Source organism: Akebia trifoliata, chromosome 6, assembly GCF_017979445.1.
Source record: "Akebia trifoliata isolate Shusen 1 chromosome 6, ASM1797944v1, whole genome shotgun sequence".
In the NCBI taxonomy this organism is placed as follows: Eukaryota; Viridiplantae; Streptophyta; class Magnoliopsida; order Ranunculales; family Lardizabalaceae; genus Akebia; species Akebia trifoliata.
The window spans coordinates 11,484,993-11,508,858 of record NC_141380.1 but is presented as its reverse complement, the minus strand read 5'-3'; the positions used below and the strand labels follow the sequence as shown (position 1 = coordinate 11,508,858).

At 35.0% G+C, this 23,866-nt stretch overlaps 1 protein-coding gene and 1 long non-coding RNA gene across 2 annotated transcripts; both read left to right on the top strand.

The window, feature by feature from the left end:
• The first annotated feature begins 3,064 nt into the window (after positions 1-3,064).
• On the top strand, positions 3,065-3,734 carry LOC147400216 (uncharacterized). Its single transcript, XR_015179535.1, has 3 exons — positions 3,065-3,183; positions 3,270-3,395; positions 3,494-3,734. It is a non-coding gene; the product is annotated as an uncharacterized LOC147400216 (long non-coding RNA).
• Positions 3,735-5,034: 1,300 nt separating this feature from the next.
• Positions 5,035-16,096, top strand: LOC147400215 (protein BUNDLE SHEATH DEFECTIVE 2, chloroplastic-like). Its single transcript, XM_086445829.1, has 4 exons — positions 5,035-5,373; positions 5,470-5,500; positions 14,085-14,168; positions 15,817-16,096. Exons 1-4 carry the CDS (start codon positions 5,080-5,082, stop codon positions 15,867-15,869), a joined length of 462 nt encoding a protein of 153 aa, XP_086301955.1. The 5' UTR covers positions 5,035-5,079; the 3' UTR covers positions 15,870-16,096.
• The last annotated feature ends 7,770 nt before the right edge of the window (positions 16,097-23,866 follow it).

Here is a 23,866-nt window from a genome sequence, read left to right as displayed (position 1 = left end):
AAATTAACATATATGATATAAAGTTCTTCAAATATCATATAAACTAAATATTTGAGTTTAAAATGGGCCATTTCTTTTTAAATTTATTACTTGTAAAGGAGATAAATTTTAATTTTTTTAAAATAAGAGTCATTAAATCATCTTTTTTGTGGAACAAATTATTATTAAGTTGATACTTTACAAATAATATGTTATTTTATAGAAGGAATTTTTTATTATTTATAATGATTTAGAAATAATTTTTCTCATTTGATTTTTGAGAATCGGAACCGATGGGTACCTGTGATTTTTGACGGTTCTGATTCTAGTTTCACTTATTTTAAAACTGGAACCAAAACCACCAAGATCCGGAACCAATAAAATAGAGTGGTTATGGTTCTAATATTCATGGAACCGAACTGGAATTGACCCATTGACACCCCTAATTGTGAGGGACATCGTGGGGGACAATAATGTGCACAAAACCATAGATACTTTCATCGAGATCTCACTCGTATCTCGATGGAAAGTATATATGGTTCTAGCACACATCCACATCAGCCGATGTTCCCCACAATGTTACTCCAACATAATTCTGTTCTTTAAGGTTGGGGTGCCAGTCAGTAACTAGTGATCTACAACTAGTCAATCTCTTGCATGCCATGTGATCTTAGTGAACCTTTCTTGTGGCTTCCCATCATATATAGAAACATTTGAGAACCCCAAAAAAAAAAAAAAAAAAAAAAAAACACACACACACACACACACGTACGTATAAGTGATAACTGGCCAAGAGCCATTTTCTTCTTTTGAAATTTGTACAAGCGTCTCTCTCCCGCTATGGTGCACCCAAATTTCTTACTTGCCCTTTGAATTTGTTATAATAGCAAAATTACCCTTTGAACTCTATGGTTATTCTCACCTCACTGTTTTCCCCCTTTTATCCCACCTTTTGTATCACAATGTCAAAATTACCATCTTCACTCTCGTGCCTCTTCTACCCCTTAACCCCAAAGAGGATGCCATCGGACAAACTCTAGTACAATAAAATACAATAGTGGTTCTCACTCTCTTTATACCCTTATAACATGGGTAGAGATTTAATTTTACTATGAATCTCAAGAAATTTTTTTTTCTTTCTTTTTTAAGAATATCCTTTTTAACTTTATTATCTTTCATTTTTCACCCTGTTAATCACAAATAGATGCCCTGACCCAAATTCTAGTCTATATAATAAAACACAATTTTGGATTCCACTTAACTACAATGGAAGATAAATGTACTCTCCCACTACAATGCAATAGGGTCTCACTACCTACTTTATTGTCTTTTTTTTTTATCCCTTCAATTTTATTATCTTTCCATTTCTCAACCCTCTTTTCAATAATATTCCTCTAATTTTACAATCTTTCTTATTTTTAACCTTTTTCAATAAAAATAATAGCCTTTTACTTGACTATCTTTCCTCTTTTACCCCTTTAACTTACATAGGATTAACCCCATCGATTATTAATAATACCCCTTCAACTTCATTATTTCTCTTTTACCCACCTAACCCAAAGAAGGACGCCCGTGGGCGAACTCTAATTTATATTTATAGAGAAACATTTTCCTTACTAATTTAGTAAGATTTTTAGCCTTACCAATGGCTGTTTAACTCAAATGGATTACTACTTTTGCAATCCAACACCACAACGTGCATCTAGATCTCATTGAAAAACTCAAATCATACATATATATTTGAGCTTGATCTAAGGTTTTGAAAATGGATGGCTATTGAACTTCCACCTAACTCCAAAATTTAAAATTAAATTTCAATGGTGAAAAATAATGTTTTTATTTTTTCAAAGTTCATAGAATTTTGTCCTCTACAACATTGAAGCATAGGATCATGTTTTTGGATGTCACAAGGCGAGCCCAAGGACCCTTAGTAAGGGTGAAATCCTTAGTAATTTAGTAAGGTTGGTTGGACTCATATTTATATAGAAGAAAAGTTGGTTAGGAGACATTAGTTTTTCTATAAAAAATTTTTGGGACCTAATTGGCATTTCTAAAATGTGAAGGTTATATAATGAGAGCTGCTATTAGCACCCCGACATTTAGTTATTACACCCCAATTAAAAATAAAGAAAATGAATTAATGAAGTGTAATAAGTAAAAGTTGGGGTGCCAATAGAAGCTTGTTCGTTTTTTTGCTAGATTTATATATATGGGAAGAGTTCGGAAGCCCTAAAGAGAGCCAAACATTTTTCAAAATATGGGTTAGAAGCTTCAGAATGAGCTGATTTTTTGTGAGGATAATCTCTATGGTGAAGATAATCTCTATGGTGAAGATATCATCCTCACCAAAAACCAACTTATTCCAAAACTTTTAACCCTAATTTAGAAGTTGAAGAATCATAGATTGTCCGATTTTTGTAAACCACTTTTGATGGGATTAAAAGTTTCAGAATGGGCGTGAGGATGATATCCTCATCATCACAAAAAATCAGTCAATTCCGAAATTTCTAACCCTACATTGAAAAAATATATATATTTAAATATATTTTGCTTAAAATTTTGAATAATGTTGAAGTGACTTCTTGCTGGAACCTCATATTGCACTTCTTGACGTGAAAGTGTATGGGAATCATAGATGCTTTTCATTGAGATACGAGAGAAAAGCATCAATGGTTTCTATCCACTTTCACGCAAGAAGTGTGATATGAGGTCCAACTTGTGGTCACTCCAGTCCAACTTGTGGTCACTCTAGCACGGTTATAAAATTTTGAGTCATGTTGGGGTGACACAAATGGAGACACAAAGGTGACAAAAATGATGGGGGTGGCGTACACATAACCGTAAATGCTTTTTAGTCGTATGTTGTGGAAAAGCATCTACGGTAATGTGACATCTTTGTTTCTCCATTTGTGTCATTCCAGCATTTTCCTAAAATTTTATATGAGCTTAGAAATAACTGTAAGAGTCATGCTGGAGTGACCTCAAGATTCGACCTAATATCGCGCACCCTGACGTAAAAGTGAATAGTAATTGGTGATTTTCTTTTCCTTGTTTACATAAAATGCTAATATTAGTTTATCTGTTTCATATTTCGACCACTTGCAGAGCAATGATAAAAAAACAAGGGAAATAGTTACTTCTGCTGGAATTGCGCATAAGATAGAGGAGGAGACCCTTATATCATTGCTAGTGAATACTTCCCAAGTAATGATAATTGTCTTTTCAAATATTGCTTTCTATAGAAGCATTGATGATGAATTGTTGATTACCAAAGATATTGAATGTTGCAGTTTGAGTTTGAAGTGAAACAACTCTATATGGAGCTTTTGGAAGGCAAAGAAACGTTGTGGCAAGAGAACAAATCTCGTGCTTCAGAATGTATTGAAGAATTATCTGAGTATTATTCTGGGTCTCGGGTATGTATTAACTTATTTCAGGAATGTATGGGTTCTGCTAGCTGCATTTGCACAGATAAAACTGGGACATTGACAACCAACCTTTATCACTCCCACAGAATCAGCATTGTTGAAGTTTGGCTTGCTTTTGGTGGGTGATTTTGATGCCCAACAAATACTACAGACCAAGCGAAGACTTCATGCCCCATGAATTTGATATACTCGCCATCTAACTTAACGGAAATGGTGATTGATTGGTTGATCTTTATAGTGAAAATTTTGGTGTCATGTAATAAATGTTTGTCAAATTGTTCTGGATCCATGTATCTTAACATGTCAATTGTGATTATAAATCAAGTTCTTCGCTTTGATTTCAGAATTTGAATTGATTTCGCTTGGAAAATTTGAATTAATAAATTTCACTTGATCTCATCATCTATCGAAATCACCCAAAATGATCATTGAACAGACATTGTTTTATGTTTCCCGGCAAAAATGTAAACCACGACACCAATTTGAGATCCAGGTGATAGAGGATCCGAGTGAATCTTCAGAACTTCAAGCATCTTCCTTGCCTTTTTAAAGTAAACAAAATCAAAACACCTCTTCAAATGAGCCATCAAGAACATGACATCATTGTCTCCATTTAAGAAAAATCGAAGTGTACTAAGAAGAGGTTCGAAGAGGTAACCTAAGATAACATCAAACACTTCTCCAATTGATCCCACATCCTCAACCTCTCCCCATCTAAGAGATTTAACATTGACAATCCCACCCCCCTTCAATCCAACTACATTGGCATTTACGGTTGCATTGAATTGGAGGTTGTAGAGGACGTGCGGGAGATCAGTGAGAGTGACATTGGCATTGAGGATTGCTGCAGCAGCAATGCCATAGTCGACTTTTTATTGCTTTCTTCTCCTTAAGAGATACATTAGGGCTGGTTTGGTTCTTTAGTCAAAAAAACTCGAAAATTGGAAATGGGTGGATTTTATCAATGTCGACTTCACAACTTTTTATTTGAAAAAATGATGAACTTGACAATAATTAAAAAAGCGTCAAGTTCGTCAGTAAATAAAAAGTTAACTCGTCAATAAACAGTAGTGAGTTCAACATTAAAAAATCCTTCTGCAAGGGTCCCTTAAGTAGTTTTTCCTAAATAAATAAAGTTGCTATTAATTTAAGTGCAATGATTATTTGTAAACTATGAAGGGTATAATAGTCATTTGGACTAAAAATAATTTCTTAATATGATATTTGGTTGGAAGATGAATATTTATCATATTCTTTATAAATAAATTTAGGTGTTTATATTTTGTTTCATTACATAAATACAATTTTGTTCTTTAGACTATGAAGGGTATAATAGTCATTTAACAAGAATAATTTCTCTTCTCTTCTCTTATGAATGATAACCAAACAGGAGAAACTTGATTCTTTCTCTTCTCTTCTCTTTCAATCCAAACAGGGTGAAGAGAAACTAGTCTTCTCTTCCCTTCCCTTCTCTTCCCTTAATGAGTTTCTCTTCCCTCCCTTTCCCTCAATCCAAACACAGCCTTAGTAAACCTTTTAGCGTTTGAAGAGTGTTTCATTAGGGTGTGAGAAATAATTTTAAGAAACGTTGGGGTGCCAATAGCAGCTCTCTATATAATTGAATTTCAAAGTTACTCAAACGCAGAGGTTGAGCTCCTCTTATATTCTATCCATGGCGACGTTCTCTTACTCTCTCCATCGTTTCTCTTCTCTCCCATCTTCTTCTTCTTCGTCTCCATTTCAGTTCTCTCTCAACTTAATTAACCCTCAATCTCTTCCTTCACAAATTGGAAAACCAGATTTCTCGAAAATCTCTGGTTCGGAACCCAATTTCATTCAACCAAAGCTCCTCTTCCATCAAATTTTCTTCCTCAATGGGTTCGATAGGCCTGTTGACACTCAAACTTTTCTCGTTACTATTAGTGTTTTGGCTGCCATTGCCTTGTCACTGTTCTTGGGGTTGAAGGTAAATTTTCTCTCATTTTATTATAATAGTTGTCGAATTTATGGGGTTTTTGGTGGGAAACGAGTGATTGTTTTTTTTCTTTTTTTACTTTTACAGGGAGATCCTGTTCCTTGTCAGCGATGTGCTGGTAATGGTAATTCATTTTGTCCTCAGTTCTATTTATTTTATTTTATTTTTTAATTTATTGTTGGTTTTTGGAGAATTATTATGATTTAGATTCTCAAATCAATTCATTGAGAATGTATGAATCCCAATGTGTTATAATTGTGATTCGTTTATTATTTGAGTCATTCTCGAGTCATGCGCGAGATAGTCAGTGTGAGTCGTCCATCACATTGACTCATCCGAGATGATCTATCCAATATTTTGGAATATTGTCAGAGTAAATGAAAACTTGGATGAGTCAATCTGGTTTTGTGTTTTTAATGTAAAAGGTGAGTAATTTTCTAGTGATTTAAATGTTTTTATCTACAAAAAATGAGATTTTGTGACTGAGCATTTAGTAATCCACCTTATAGGAAAAAAAATGTAATTATTTATATAAATATAGATTAGTAAATAATTTTAAAATGATTTAAATGGTTTGACGTGTTAGGGATGAGATGACTAGGATCAGTCAAATCGGTATTGTTTTTTTTTTGAGGGGGGGGAGTGGTTTTAAAATAATGCCCATGAATTTGGTTGATCTATAGACAAAAATCTTGCTGATTCAAAGTTGCCATATATTCTTTTTGGGCTTAGGCTTGCACACGGGCTTGTTTGTAAAGCTCCAACATGAAAATATTGTTGAATGCTATAACTAGAAATCACCCCTAACTAGGGGTGGCAATGGATTAGATCGTGTCATGTTGAGGTATGGGTATTATGAAAATTTACCAAACCCAAACCTGAACCATTTAATAATCGTGTAAAAAACTTAAACCCATTTGTAAATAGGTATACTTGACCCAACCCATATATAACCTACTTAATAGAATTCTAATCTTTATTGGAAAAAAACAAGTTTCATTTCCAGGTCATTTCTAAAAATAAAGTCACACAACCGTAAACTAAGTTCAATGGTGAAAAGTAACTTTCTTTTGAATTTTTCTTTTTCAAGTTAATAGAATTATTTCCTTTACAACCACTTCCATGTGGCATCTGATCATGTTTATTAGTTGCCTTAAGTCTTGTGGTTTGTGGAGCCTGATAGTACTGGTCAACAAGGAGGTACTGTAGACGTACCTCAATCTTGAGGGAACCACGTAAAATCTGTGTTTCTTTGTGTGATTGCATCTTGTGACTGTTTTGTCGATTCATTTTCTTAGTTTGTTTGCACCTATTTTCTTAACAACAAGGAGATGTGGTCAGAAAACTTTCGTTACTAAGTTAGCAAGGAAAGTGTTTTTCATTATTATTATTATTATTAGCTAAGCAAAGTGTATTTCATTTCACATGAGACATACAAGACTTCCTTAGTAAGATCTTAAATCTTACAAAGAGTCATTTGCCCACATGGATCACCATATTAAAAATCAAACACCACATGCCTCTAGATTTCAATGAAAAAAAAATATAAATATAAATAAATAAATAACTTAGTGAGGAATGTGTTTTTGTTAAATAAGTCTATGTTAAGGCTATGTCCTTTTTTGGTCTTTTCCCTTTACTTATATTATGTAATCATTACATAGTCTAATTAGGGCTAATTAATAAACTTAAATTTTTCCTTAATCTTCTTCTCTCTAAATACGAACTTGGTATCAGAGCAAGGCTCTCTTGACCTCCATCATCTCCATTCTTCGTTTGCTACAAACTTCAACCCCTTCCTCTTCCTTAAATCAACTCCACACCTCTAGTCTTCAATACCTATCACCCCTACGGGGGTTCTTCTTTACTATGTACCCTAATCGCATCATGCGATAGAGGTTTGAGACTGGTTTGAAGCTTGCGATCAGGCTGTTCTTTCAATAACACTGCTATTTGGAGTTGTCGATAACAGCAAGGTGATGTTTCGAACACTGGTTTGCTGAAGATCAACCAAACGACAACTCCACAGTGCCTTACGACACAACAACTACTGTTGTTAGGCTATTTTGAAGCCCACGACTACAACAGATTGCTGTTATGATATCGGTGACATTCTACGACCATAGTAGAAGGCTAACGACTAAATCAGATGGCTGTTCTCGTATCTGCGACACCTATGATCACTGTAGAGGTGTAGTTTTACAGCTTGTGACCATAGTAGAACCCTGGTTTGAGGCTCACGATCACTGCAGAGGTGCAGTCAGAGGTCTATGATCACTCCAGACCTTGCTTTGGAGGTTGCGATCATTGCAGAGGTGCAGTTGAATGGTTGTGATCACAGAAAACCATTTGGTTGAAAGCTACTATCACTTCAGACCCTGTTTTGGAGGTTACAGCATTCGCAGAATTTTTTTTTTATTTGACTGCATAATTTTTTGTTTGACCTTCCCTTAAACTAAAGTACATTTTTTTTTTGTTATGGCCTCTGAGATGTCTTCTTCCTCAATCACCGGTGATGGTGCTGGATCAGGAGGTCTTCCCTCTCATTCAACTTATTTTTCAGGCATCCAAATTACAACTGTAAAATTAGATGGTCCTAATTACCTTTTTTGGGTTCGATCGGTTGAAATGTTTATTGGTGGAAAAGGGAAGATTGGTTACCTCACAGGAGTGGAAAAACAGCCGGTACCGACGGACACTACTTATCCTCAATGGTTTGCTAATGACTCTATGGTCCGTTCTTTGCTAGTTACATCTATGCAACTACACATTGCAGCTGGTTTCATGTTCTCCAAGACCGCAAATTAGATATGGAATTCTGCAAAGAGTAACGTTTGGATCTTTAACTTAGAACGTGAGATTCCTCGTCTTTCGCAAGGTGATTCTTCAGTTACCACCTATATATCACAGCTACGTACTCGGTGGGAGGAGTTGACTTTCTATTCATCGTCCTTTGCCTGGAAGGACCCTCTTAATGAGACATTGTATGCGTCCATCTTGGATAAGAATCGAGTTTTTCAGTTTCTGGTTGGTCTTCGAGATGAGTTTGAGTATGCGAGAATTCATTTATTGGGTATGGATCCTTTTCCGTCCCTACAAATTGCGTATTCCTATGTCTTGGTTGATGAGAGTCGTAGTGCAGCTGTCCTACCCCTTTCTTCGGGAGATCACTCTGCTATGCTTGCTCGCCTACCTTCTCCACAGTCCCCTAGCGGGTCTTTGCCTACTCGTCAGCGACATAAGTGTGATCATTGTGGAAAGTTGGGTCATGTGAAGGCTCGCTGTTATGCACTTCATGGTCGTCCTAATCAGCATCGTCAACAGTCTCAACGATCTTCAGCTCATGTAATTTCTCAGCAGACGACTGATTTAACACCTCATTCAGCTACTACCTCCCCATCAGATTCGGTATCTCTATCCCAAATTGAGCTTGACAAGTTCAGAAAATTCATCAATCAGATAGAGACTTCATCTCAGCCGGTTTCTACCTTCGCTCACTCAGGTACCTTTGCATCTGCACACAGTGTTTCCACTACTTCCTCACCATGGATCATTGATTCTGGTGCCTCAGATAACATGACCGGTACGTCCTCCCTATTTAAAACCTATAGTGTTTTCTTTGGTTATCGCAAGGTTCGCCTGGTTGATGGTTCTTTGTCTTCCATAGATGGTCAAGGTCTTTTACCTGTTACATCCTCTTTATCCTTAACTAACACATTATATGGTCCTCAACTTACTACTAACCTGGTATCCGTTAGTAGTCTTACCAAAAATTTGAACTGAAGTGTAACATTTTATTCCTCTCATTGTGTCTTTCAGGATTTGGAGTCGAAGAGGACGATTGGCATTGGACGTGAAGTGAATGGATTGTATCTCCTGGATGTTCTTGGTTCCCCTAGCTCCCATTCTGTTCTTCAGCCTAGTAGTATTAGTAGTCAGTCTAATAAGGCTTTTGTAATGCGTTGGCATTTACGCTTAGGCCATATTTCATTTGGATATTTGAAACACATGTTCCTTAATTTATTTAATAATAACAATTTGCTTGATTTTTCTTGTGAAACTTGTCAATTTGCTAAACATGTTCGTTCTTCTTATCCTATTAGTATGAATCCTACTACACCTGCTATGTTTGACTTAATTCATTCTGATGTGTGGGGTCCTTCCCCTGTCACATCTACTCTTGGTTTTCGCTATTTTGTCTTGTTCATTGATGACCAGAGTCATACCATTTGGGTTTATCTTATGAAACACAAGAGAGGTTTATGAGATCTTCAAGCAATTTCTTGCTATGGTTCAAACCCAATTTGGTCGTACCATCAAGACCTTCCGTTCTGATCATGGTACTGAGTACACTTATAGTGAGGTCTTGAAATTTTGTTTAGAGTCTGACATTGAGCATCAAATGTCCAATGTTAAGACCCCTCAGCAGAACGGTCGATCAGAAAGAAAAAATCGTCATATTCTAGAGTTAGCCCGTGCCATTTCGATTGGCATGAACGTGCCTCAATCCTATTGGGCTGATGCAGTTCTTACTGCTGTTTACTTTATTAATCGGACCCCTTCCAGTGTTCTTCAGTTTGTCACACCCCTCTCTAAGCTCTCTCTCGATTGTCCCGTGTTTCCACTTCCTCCGAGTGTTTTTGGGTGTGTCTGTTTTGTTCAAATTCTTGACCAAACTCGTTCTGAACTTGACCCTAAGGCCGTCAAATGTATCTTTCTAGGTTATTCCTCTACCCAGAAAGGATACCGTTGTTACCATCCTCTTTCTCGGCGACGTATCATTTCTCGAGATGTTTCTTTTTTTGAGCATACTCCTTACTATAATGGGTCTGTTGGCATTCAATCTGAGTGATTTCCTCTAGATTCAACTGATGATCATTTTCCTTCTTTATTTCCCCTTCCTATGCTTGTTCCTCCCTTTCCACCCCCCGTCAGTTCGTCCTCTCCTCCATTGCAGATTTACTTTCGACGTTCACGTGATACTACCATCACTTCTATGTCCGACCAGCTCGCCTCCAGCTCCGCCTCCTTCTGTTCCCTGTGATGATCGTCCTATTGCCATTCGTAAGGGTAAGCGCACTTGTACTTATCCCATTTCAAATTATATATCTGATTCTGTACTATCACCCTCCTATCGGAGTTTTCTTGCTTCTGTTTCCGTTGTTTCTCTTCCTACTACTGTTGCAGATGTTATTGCTCATCCTGAGTGGCGCGCAGCTATGATTGATGAGTTGACTGCTTTTGAAAAGACTCAAACTTGGAAAATTGTTCCTCTTCCACCTGGAAGGAAAGCTGTGGGTTGTCGCTGGGTATTCACGCTTAAGCATAATCTGGATGGTCCCGTCTGGTGGCCAAGGGTTATGCTCAGACTTATGGGCTTGATTATCAGGAAACCTTTGCTCCGGTTGCCAAGATGAGTACTATTCGCGTTCTCCTTTCTGTTGCCGCTATTAGAGGGTGACTTCTCTTTCAGTTAGATGTCAGGAATGCGTTTCTCAATGGTGATCTTCAGGAAAAAGTCTATATGGTCCAACCTCCTGGGTTTCTTATTTCTGCTTCTCCTGCCCATGTTTGTCGTCTTCGTCGGTCTCTGTATGGCCTGAAGCAGTTTCCTTGTGCCTTGTCTGAGCGCTTCACTAAGGCTATGCATCAGTTTGGATTTCATTAGAGTTCTACTGATCACACCTTGTTCTTGAGTTACTCCCAAGGCAAAATCGTTGCTCTGCTTGTGTATGTGGATGATATTGTCATTACTAGCGATGATGACGATGGACTTATCGCAGTCAAAACTTACTTAGGACGTCAATTTGAGATTAAGGATCTTGGATATCTTCGCTATTTTCTGGGTATTGAGGTTGCGCGGTCCCAATCCGGTATATCTATTTCTCAGCGTAAGTATGTCCTTGATCTACTCAGTGCCTCTTGGATCTCGTCCAACTGATACGCCTATTGAGTAGAATCACAGGTTGACTGATTCTGAGGGGGAGTGTTTGTCAGATATTGGTCAATATCAGCGTCTTGTGGGAAAATTGATCTACTTGTCTATGACTCGCCCTGACATTGCCTATGCTGTTAACGTTGTAAGTCAGTTTATGCACTTGCCTTGAACATCTCATCTTACTGCTGTTTATCGTATTCTTAGATACCTTAAGGGATGTCCTGGTCGAGGTATTTTATTCAAAAATCATGGTCATCTTCGCGTTGAGGCATTGACAGATGTAGATTATGCTGGTTCAATAACTAATAGAAGGTCTACTTCTGGATATTGTATAAAGTTGGTGGTAACTTGGTAATCTGGCGTAGTAAGAAGCAGGATGTGGTATTTCGGTCGAGTGTTGAATCAGAATGCAGAGCTATGGCACTTATAGTATGTGAGTTGTTGTGGCTCAAGATCTTACTAGCTGATTTATGTCTTCCTGTGCCGGTCCCTTTCTTACTGTATTGCGATAATAAGTCAGCTATTAACATAGATGCAAATCCGGTTCAACATGACAGAACGAAGCATATCGAAGTTGATCGTCATTTTATTAGAGAAAAGATTGTTTCTGGACAGATTTGTACTCCCTTTGTTCTTACATCTCAACAACTTACTGATGTTCTTACTAAAGGTGTTAGTAAAGCCTCATTTGAAGATGTCTTGTCCAAGTTGGGTGTTGTTGATATCCACGCACCAACTTGAGGGGGAGTGTTAAATAAGTCTGTGTTAAGGCTATATCCTTTTTTGGTCTTTTCCCTTTACTTATATTATGTAATCATTATATAGTCTAATTAGGGCTAATTAATAAACTTAGCTTTTTTCCTTAATCTTCTTCTCTCTAAATACGAACTGTTTTTTTATCCCAAACTAAAATCTTAACCATTAATTATTTGAAAAATATCTTAAAGCACCCTCTATATTTTATAGAACTTGAAAAAAAAAATGTATTGTTAAGAAGGTCTAGGAAACTTTAGCAAAAAAATGAGTCATTTAAAAAATTCTAAAATAAGTGTTGATAGATTTAAGAGTTACACATTAATGACATAATAACTAAATGTGTCTAAACGGTTAAGCAGGTTGACGCCCCTAACCTAGCCCCAACCCATTTACTAATTGTGTTGGATGGGTTGACACTATAATGACCCAAACCCACTAATTTTGTGTTGTTTTCGAGTCGTGTCTGCGGGTCGTGTTAAGATTGCCACCCCTACCCCTAAGTTAAAGTCCAGCTTAATCATAAAAAAAAAACGAAATCCCCCCTAAGCAAGCTGATTTTTCATGTTGATTCACCTAATTCGTGGGTTGGTTGGAAAGAAAAAGTGCCACATGAAGAAAAAAGACATGTTGAATTGGGAAGGCTACTCAACTACTTGAGTAGAGGGTCTTCACTCATTCAGGTTTTAAAATTAAATTTGGTTGGAAAGAAAGTATGAGCTAGAATTGAAGAAACTATCTGTGTATGAATAAGAGCTCATTATCCCGTATTATGTGCTTGAAATTCCAATACTAATGAATCCTTGATAAATGGGGACTGGTTGCTTAGGTTCCATGTAAGAAATGTCTCTCTAGGTTTGTCATGAATTAATATGCCTTGAAATATTGGGCCGCCCCTAGTGAAGAGAGCCCAAAAAACACAAGGATCTGGTGATCTGAACCGTCGTAATTGGTTGTTTTCTTCCATAGGTGTGGACCCAGATTGGATAAAAAAATCTTTATAGTATTATTCCAACCTAGATGGGCCTATTAAGAAGTACTCGAGTTAGAGGGTTAAGATCACTTTTCATCAGTGTGACTTTGTGATGTGGTGTCATCGGGAGGTAGCCCAACATTCATCAACCGAGTCCAATGAATTGCCATGAGGAGAAGATCCACAATTCTACCCATCTAACAATGACATGGACCTATACATCAGAGTTCAACAATTAACATAGATACAAGGTGTCTGAGATGGTGCTGTGGGGAAGTCCGAACCACCATGACGTTCATTTTCCATAAATTGAGATTGAAATTAGTAAGTTTACACATAAGTTCTGCATCTTATTCCTTTAAATGCCCTTGTAAACTTGCTCCTTGAAATATTTTTTATTCAGGAGCATTTGCATTTAAGACTGAGTTACCAGTGAGGTGACTAGAAATTTGTATCAATGATCACTTATGTGAACCATGTTCTGAGACGTGTAAATACTCAATTGTCTAGCCAGTACCCACTAAGTTGGATGATATGGTGATCAGATATATATATATATATATATATGTTTCTATATTTCTATTTATTCAAGCGTCGACTAAGAAATGTTTTTGAAAGTGTTCCACTTATATTTAATCTACTATGTCTCAGCACTTTCTACTTAATATAGATTATCAACATAAAGGTTATTTCTTTCTAGTACTGGATACACAAGTAGTTCAGGACAACTCTTTCTCTACTAGTTGTTGATTTTCAACAAGGCACATAATCCCCTATGAAAATTTTCATGCTTTACCTTCTTGTTTCCCTTAGCCGACCAAATTTTATGATGAAGACAACCTACATGCGTCCTTTTTGTACTAACAGCCTACATATTTTGCATAGGTCTAAGGGAAATTTGTTAGATGAAGCATTCATGTATTGACAGTGGTCAATCTAAACCAAATCACATTTTTTGTTGAAATCTTCTGTGGCTGTTTCATTTCTTCTTGGAAATATGAATTAATGGTGTTTTTTTCTTCATATTTGGTGGACAAGGTGGAACAAAATGTGTTTTCTGTAACGATGGAAAGATGAAACAAGAAACAGGATATGTTGACTGTCGAGTATGCAAAGGTGCAGGTATGCTTTTTGTTGGATTGTGTCCTACAAGCTCTGGATTTTCTTTTTTTCTACGCTAGAATAAGTAATCGGTAAAAAAAAAAATATAATAATTGTTATGTATCTTCTGAAATTCATGTCACTGTTAGATGTGGAGAGGCTCCTTCCCAGTAAACCAGATGGAGGTTTAACTGGGATGACCACTAGGAGATAATTGATGGGAACTGTGGTATTGAGCTCCCACAAAATCCCAATTAAGGGATTGTTAGACTTGGCTTGATTTGTGGTAGCTGAGGGAGAGAAAAATGGGGAAGAGGTATGGATTTTAGATCTCATTTCATATCCCAAAAATTGGGATACTTATTAATGAGTTGCTTTGCTTATTTGTTTCAACTATAAAACTTTTTTTTTTTCTTCTTCTGTAATAAAATTTCAACTTATAAAAGAAAAATAAAAAAATAGGGAGAAATTAAGTTTCAAAGCTCCATCTTTTGTTTTACTCTCTTGCCTCTTTCCCTTGAAAATTTAGTCCCACATTGTATGGGAATGGGAGAAGATGAAGAAGTATTCTCAAGCTTATCCACTCTTTTTTTTTGGCTAGTTTTAAGATAGAGGCTAAACTATGGGTTGGGTGCTAGGAAGTAAAATCACTACATTTGTATACGTGCACGTGCATGTGTGTTTGGGCACTTGCACTTCCATACCTTTAAATAGTTGATTGTCACAAAATGCTTTTATTTCCTTTATTTTACAATCCAAAGTAATATTGCAATAAATCAGAGAGCCTTTAGTCCTTTCTCTCTCTCTCTCTCTCTCTCTCTCTCTTTGACTTCAAAGATCTTCTCTGTTCAACCCATCAAATTGTGGGTCTGAAGTCTGAACCTACTGCTTGCAGTGCTCTGCACGTACAGCTACTCTCTTTGTGAACTTCAATTACCTTGCCATAAGCTTCAAATATTTATATAAATATATGTTTCCTTTACTAAGATACACTCGAGGAAATGTAAAACCATTTGTATTTAAAACTAGAAGGTGCATGTGCAAACACAAATGTATCGAAAGGATTTATTTGTAATTTAAAATATTGATTAAAGGGTTTTTGAAGATTACATAGTAAAAAGGATAGTTTTGTAATTTTAAAAATCAAGCAATGTGACTATACAGTTCTAGTTTGCAATTTTCTTAGTTTTTGTTTTACCAAAAAGACCCTGGTTATATCAAATTTAAATAGAAAAGTGGGGGCATTTATGGCCACCCAAATTTTGGTGTCGAACCACACTCTACCTTCTCTCATTATAATATATTTTTTTGAATGATCCATAAATATCAATGGTATAAGCCCTCGTTCTCTTTACATTCTCTTAGGTACCCGAGGAGTAATAGTTTTTGAAAATTAACTTTTCTTAAAGGACACAATAGTCAGTCATTGTAAAAAAAAAAAAAAAGAGGATATTTTTGTAATTTTGAAAACTAATTAAACGTGATTTTAGGGGATTGCAATTTTCTTGCTTTTTGGTCAAAATGACGCTGATTATATTAAGTTTAAATATAAAAGTGGGGGTCATTTATGACCACTTGTGTCGAAGCATTATATAATAGTAAAGACGATTAACCGTCTTTTGGTTTAATTTGATGCTGCATTTCTCTAAATCCTTGAGTATTGTTGCAGGGTTGATTCTATGTAAGAAGTGTGCAGGTTCTGGGTATTCAAGACGCCTATAAGACATCTTGCATTTGCTTCACCACCGTGTAAAGAAATGCTCTTCTGCTTTGATTCTTTGTGTCTGTCAACATTCCCACTTCTTCCTTTCTTGAATCAGTTTCCAACTCTTGCAGTGTCTTCGACAAATTTTAGAAAATGTAGAAAAACTAGTTGTAATGTAGTCCATGCATTCTGCGGTTGGCTTTATAATTTTTATGCGACTGAATGAGCATCAATTTTTCTTTAATCATCAGCTACTAAATTCCAGTTGATTTGTCAAACTAACAAACAAGCTTTTAGATCAGACTATGTTTCTCATTCTTTTCTCCTTGGTTTTAAATGTAGAGTTGTAACCTCAAGATTGTACCTCATATCACACATTCTTGGTGTGGAAGTGTGTATGAACCATAAATGCTTTTTTACTTGTATCTCGATGAAAAGCATCTATGTGTCCCATACACTTTCATGTCAGGATGTGCGATATGATGTATAATCTTGAGGTTACTTCAACATTATTCTTAAATGTGCAAAACACACATGCATCCATCAAAAGTGCTTATTTGTAATTTAAAACATTGATTAAAGGACTTTTAAATATGTAAAAAGGATATTTTTGTAATTTAAAAAATTAACAACAATGGTTGATTAAAATGACCTTGATTGCATTAAGTTCAAATGTAAAGTGGAGGGTATTTTTGAAAACCAAATTTTAGTGTCGAACCACTTTTTACTCCTCTCATTAAAATAGTAAAGATTTTACTGGTCTGAAATTAAATATGAATACAAATTAATAGACTTAATTTGTTTATTTAGATGGAGGCTAGATCAATTATTTGCATGGCAAGGTATATATAATTGGAAATTAACCACTAAACTATCTTCAATATGTCTGTCAATCAATAATTTAAGATTGCACTTTTATCACTGTCATTAGATAAATGTTGGATAGGTATTTTTATTGTATAAATTATTTGCCTTACCTCAACATTTGGATCCAAATCTGATCAAATAACACAATTGGAACAGGTCCATATCACATTGAATCTGACTAGAAGGTGGCATGTGCAAAGGTACATGTATAAAAAAAAAAGACTTATTTATAATTTAAAATATTGATTGGAGGGTGGTTTTTAAATTAAAACAGCGAAAAAAGATATTTTTGTAATTTTGAAAACTAAGCATCGTGGTTTTGGCTGAGTAGGTTGCAATTTTCTGGGTTTTGACTAAAATGACCTTAATTCTATTAAATTTAAGTATAAAGGTGAGGGTATTTATGACCACTCAAATTTTGGTGTCAAACCACTTCTACTCAAGTTTTTCTCATTATAATAGTAAGGATTTAGTAGACAATTTATACAAAATATAAATATGCATCATATATTTACACATCATAAATAAAAAGTTTAATATTAGATCAAATCCATGGGTGTCAAATTTTTATTAGACCATGCAGTGTTTGGATTAAGAGGAATGGAGAGAAGAGGAGATAAAATAAATGAGGTTCTCTCCATTTCTCTTGTTTGGATTGTTAAGAGGGGAGAGAAGAGAAAATAATTGAAAAGAAGAGAAGAGAAAAAAAATGTGAGTTTTATTTATCTTCAAAAGTGGAGAGAAGAGAAAAGAAATAGAGAGAAATCCTTTTAAAATATTTTATAATTTTAACTCTGGTCTTAGATCTATTTTAAGATATTTTAAATTTTCAAAATTATCCCAATTTTTCTACTGTCTATTCAAACATGATAGAGAGAAATTGAGTTCGCCTTCTTTCCACTTATCTCAACCCAAGAGTGTAGAAAGAGGATGGATGCCAGAGTGCCAAGTTCAAAACTATATTAGCATGAAAAATAACAAAGCATTCTCTTTTACATTTTAGATAGAAACTTAATCAATTTTATTTAATTAATCATGTTTTGAAAAAAAAAGAGAATCACCAGTGCCAATATTTTATCGAATCCAACAACCTTACAATTAAATAGTTCTTGATACATACTATTTCCTATTAATAATAAATATTTTAATACCTAATGATTTCATGTATTTGATATGTGTTTGATGAACTATGTGATTCCACTCACACTTAAGCTTTTCCTACCATTTTTTATATATTATAATTGCTACTTTTGAGAATATAAGGAATCAAGATCTATTTAAACAATAATGCTAACAGATACTCAAATATGTACAAACTGACATGGAATGTACCCAGAACTATAGGTTTTTGGAAAAATTATTTGAAGGACCTTAGTGGAGGGATTTTTTTTTCTTCTTCTAAATAGTCCATAAATTTTGGATGATCTCTTAGTAGTCCATTTCATAAAATTTTAATTTCTTAATAACCCTTGAATCTCATCTCACGTTTATAATGTCTTTGAAATACCCAAACTACCATTTTCTCATCTTCTTCACATAGTTAGATTTTCCAGTGGCGAATGCGATCATTTCAACGATCTTTAATCATTTCCGACAATATTTGATCATGAATAATGAATGGAGAATGGCATTCTCTTAATTTTGAATATTTAGACGTTTTTTTTTCCTGATGATTTATAATAAAATAAATAAATAAAGAACAAAGTTGAGATTCTAATTTTTTTGATGATTATATTGTCATTTTTTATTTGCAACAATGATTTATACATTTTGGGTATTTCGAGGAGATATATACCAAGTATTGATTTCAGAAAAAAGAAGAAGAAATATATTGATCACATTTACAATATTGAGTTCACCACTTTTTATTTTCTATTTCAATATTTTTATTGTCGAACTCACCACTTAATGTCAAGTTTACCGCTTTTATTATCTAGTTCAACATTTAATTATGTCGAGTTCGACGGGCTTTTTGTTTTTTATGAAAATATTGTTGAACTCGACAGTAATAAAATATTGAACTAGACAATAAAAAATGGTGACCTTGACACTATAACATGAATCAGATTTTTCATTTTTTTAGACTTTGATACTTGGAAAATCTCCTTGAAATACCCAAAATATATATATCATAGTTGCAAATAAAAAATTATGATGTAATCATAAAAATTTAGAATCTCAACTTCGTTCTTTATTTTTTAATGAAACATTGAAATAAATAAATAAAAATATATTTAAATGTTCAAAAATTAAGAGAATATTATTTTCCATTCGTCATTCATGATCAAAGATCGTCGGAAATGATCACAATCACCATTGAAAAATCTAACTAAATGAGGAAGATGAGAAAATGTTAGTTTGGATATTTAAAAGATATTATAAACGTGAGATGAGGTCTAGGGACTATTAAGAAAAGAAAATTTTACTGAATGGACTATTAAGAGATCGTCCAAACTTAGGGATTATTTAAAAAAAAGTCCCTTTGCCTAGGTAATTTAAGTAATTTTCCTAAAATTTTTCATTGTGTATCTCAAAAAAAAAAAAAAAAAAAAAAAATCTATGGTTCTATTTACATCCCAATGTCAATAGAGTAGTTTGAGTATCTTTTATTTGAGTTAGGTTGTCACGATTCCTATTTAAAAGGAAAAAAAAAAAATTGTTAATGTTGATGGTGTGGGGTTTTCATAAAGAATGACTTTCTAGCATTTTGAGGGTCAAACTCAATATTGTGATAGTAGAGTTTGGATAAGAATCAAGTCCTAAGGTGTAAGAACGTGGTTTTATAGCAAAGCTGACATCAAAAAGGATTTTTGATTCATAAGATTCAAAACGTCAAATTATGGGATTTTGGGTTTGATCTAAATCTCTCCGTTATACTAATTTTTCCGCTTGAAGTTAAAGAGTGGAGCCTCTAGGGTCCATGTTCTCGGAAAAAAGACCGCCCACTTGATTATACGAGAGAATTTTACAAGGTGAACCCCAAATCGAAGTACCATTTATATTTTATCCCTAGAGCTTGAGTGACTCTTTCAAAATTGTACCTTTTCAACCTGTTACTCATTCTTCCTCTTTGTAGGCCTTTGATACTATTTATTTTTAAATGATTGAAGTACCCTCATTTCTAACAGGTTGGACACAAGATGTCTCTTGATTTATGTGGAACTTTCCGCGTTTCTTTCCAATCTCATTCTCACTTTCCTCTTGAACGAATCTTAAACTCTATTATTATCATCTTCTTATCCTTACTCTCATTTTCAATAATGGATATTCAGCTACATTTTGAGATAAGGTTATGTGAAAGTGCCTCAACACTTTTTATTGATGAGATAAGAAGTATTTGGTGATATTGGGGGATTTTAAGAGAATGGGGAGTTTTCACCTAATTTTGGTCCATGAATAAAAAATAATCCCAACATGGCATAAGGCTGGTTTATAACTAAGAGAAAATGGCAAGGGGTCGAGTTATGGACTTCGAAAGATGTTAGGCACCGAACTCGATGGATCGAAGTAATCGGTCTCTACTACGATCTAAGAAAATTATAAGGTCAATTGAGGAAGTTTAGGGTTAAGGCTAAGGTCCAATCATCATCATTATTTTATGTTGAATCGATCAATCGAAACATCATCACTTTATATGAAATTTATCAATCAAATCTCATGACTATAATTTCCTCAAATATCAAACAATTTCTCTAATCCTGCAAGCAAGGAAAACATGAACAATTTGAAAAGGCTTAAATCATATCCAATGCCCTAAGGCTCACGTAGCAACTTTCTATAAAAATGAAATTCAATTAAAGCGCCACATGCATGCATAATTTTCAAATCGGTCAAAGTCCTTATATGCATAAATAATTTCTAAATTGATAAAATTTCATCACACGGGTAAATAATTTTCAAATTGATTAAAATTCTCATACGCATAAATAATTTCCAAATTGATTAAACATTATAACATGCATAAGTAATTACCAAATTGGTGAGTTAGTTTGGCCGAGCTTAGAAAATTCAAAAAGAGACTTCCGAGCTAAATTAACAAAAAAAGTAGATCATGCAAGCTATTTTAAGCACAAAGATGGATCAAATGAAGGTTCGACATACTCACATAAAATCATAAGCTTGAAGAGTAGAATGATCTACACAATGACTCGAACTCCTCGATAAAAAAATAATAAAGAGATAACTAGTGAACCTACCTTAAACAAATGATGTGGCCATGGCTACTATGGAGGTATTCCTTCAGAGTTGTTGAGTGACGTGATCAAGTCCTATAAAGTCAATTCTGGGACCATAATTACACAGAAATCACCCATACTTGATTGATATTTTTCCCCAAATAAGAATAAATTATATAAAATTGCCAAATAATTGAGCTAATAGAATTTCTAATTGATTGCAGGTAAAAAGGTCAAATTCGGAGACTAATACAAATGAAATAATTTTTATTATAATGCTCGAGTCAAGGTGAATTTTCCACTCAAAATCCAGAGCCAAAATCTGCCATGTCACCACGCTACAGTAACATTGTGGTGCACCACGATGATCTTGAGGAGATATGCCTCGAGATGTGTACTGAAACTTCTAGACCTTTTGGCTGTTGTAGTGGTGGATCTTTTTCGAATTTACTAACGCGGATATGACCCAGAAACTCGAAAGAAAAGTCTATAAATTTAAGGGTTGTCCCAAAGAAAGGGGTCCCTCTTCTTCTTCCTAATTTTGCTCTGTTATTTTCTGATTTTTGTTGAGAAAGAGAGTTCTTGTAGAGTGAGAGCTAAATAACCATCTCTTTCTCTTTTCTCATTTCTCTCCTCTTGTACTCCAAGTGTAATTTTGATCATACTTTTAAGCTTTGGAATCAAAGAATAATAAAGAATTTCTCATTCTCGTTTCCACTTTACTCTCTCTATTTTACTTTATTGCAATTTATTCTTTTTGATAATCGGCTAGACTCTCCATAGAGAAGTTAATGAAGCTGGGGCGTGTTTATCTTAATATTGTCGAATAATTCTATTGCCACTGTTTTAATGTATTTTTATGAAGACTCTTAAGATTAGAATTATCCAATTTGTATATAGGGTTCTAACTTTGATGATTCATGCTTAGATAAGATCAAGCTTAGTCATACTCATTGATAAACTTGAGATATAAATCTGATAATCTCATCTTGGATCAGGATTCACATATATTTGATTCACCTAAAAGAATTAACCGATTTATATTCCGATCCACAAACAAGAGTATTATTGCGTGGATTGAGATAGAAAAAGAATTATTCAGATTTTAAGATAGCTTGCAAGGGTTGATGTTTTTAAACTCTACGTTGTATTTCGATTCTTTCTTTAATTTCATTCTCCTTCTTAACTGCAATTTCTCTCCACTCTGTTTTTTAATTTGGTTACTAAGTCAAAAGAAGATTCGAATTGATTGTTGTCTTTGTGGATCGAACTTTGCTTGGCAAAGTTTATTATAAGTTGTTCATTTTTGTTATCTGTAATCTGCAAACAAACATGACGCTTTGAGAAATGGAGGGTTTGAGGAAGAAGCTTGTGCAGCTGCTATTGATAGAGTGACTGAAAATAAAATGTCAACTGCCATGGACAAGAGAGTAGGAATGGAGGGTTTGAGGAAGAAGCTTGTGCAGCTGCTATTGATAGAGTGACTGAAAATAAAATGTCAACTGCTATGGACAAGAGAGTAGGAATGGCTGAGAGAGAATGTGATTGAGAGAGGGGGGGTTTGAGGTGATAATAAAGAGCTTGGTGAGATGAGGGTGCGTGATTGAGAGAGGTTCTGTTAATGGTGGTGAGGACGTGAAGCCAAGAGAGAGAGAGAGAGAGAGAGAGAATGCTATGGGAGGTCTTTGGAGAAGATAGAAGGGATGTTATGGATGAAATCTGTTGGGAGAGATAGAGGGGCTGTGTAATGTGGTTGGGTTATGAAGAAGAAAACGATGGAGGCGAAGGTAAGGGTTGTTGTAATGGGTAGGCCGAAAGGGTGATGGCCGAGAGTTAGAAGAAAATGGAGAGGAGAGAGGGGAGTGCACTGTTGTGGGGAGGTCGAGAGAGAGGAAGAAAGGAAGAAAGGAAGGAGGAGGTGGTGTTGTGAGGAGGTAGAGAGAGGGTGAAGGAGAGAGGGGGTGAAAGAGAGTTGATGAAGAAGATGAACGTGGGGCTGCTGTTTGGTGATGGACTGAAGAAGGTGGGGACAATGAAGCTTGAAGAGGAGCTTCCCCAGAACGTGTGCTGCTTCAACGTGAAGAAGATGGGGGGAGGGAAGAGACCCCAAAGCCGTGAGAATCTCTCTCTCCCTATTTTTTTTTTCTCTCGTTTCTCTTCTTTCTTTTTTTTCCTTATTTATTTATTTATTTTATCTTTTGCTCCTCTTATCTGCTTTTTTTTTTTCTCTCCCCCGCTTGTTAAAGAGAGTTCTTTCATTTATAGATTCTTTTATTTTTATAAAGTGTCTCAACCCTAAATCGTGATTTTCTCTTTGTTTCTATTTTCAATTTTTTTTTCTTCCTTTTTTTTTTTTTTTTTTGACCAAACCTAGAGAGTAGAGAGTGAAAACCCTTTTTTTTTATTTCCGTTTCTTTTAAGATTCATGGTATGTGAGTCGTAGGTGCCATTCTCAATCAACTCCCTAATGTTGCAATGTCAGGAACCATAGATCTGTACGCCTTGGGATACATGGCTCCCTTGGGATACACTTTTTATGGGGAAGTGCAATCATGTATCTCGAGGTGTACGAATCTACGATTCCCAAACTTGTCACGTCATGGAATTGATTGAGTATGCCAGGTGTGATCCAATGCATCTCTTACATTGATCCCATGAGTTTTGCCTTTTTTTTTTTCTCTCTAAAAACCCTTTGATTGGTGAAATTGGTTGGTTGATTAAAGGTTTAAGTTTGATTAAATCATTAATCGGTTTAAATTGAATTATGCATCGATTGGTAATTTTAAATTCTTCATGAGATTTATTGATCGCTTCATTTACGATTGGATCGATTAATGGAGGATTTATTAATTGATTAACTCATGATTGGTTCGATTTATGTGATTTGCGGATAATAAATTGTAATCGTTTGATTTTAAAGAAACACTATTGGCGCACCCCACCTCACCTATTTTCAATCATTCATTTCATAT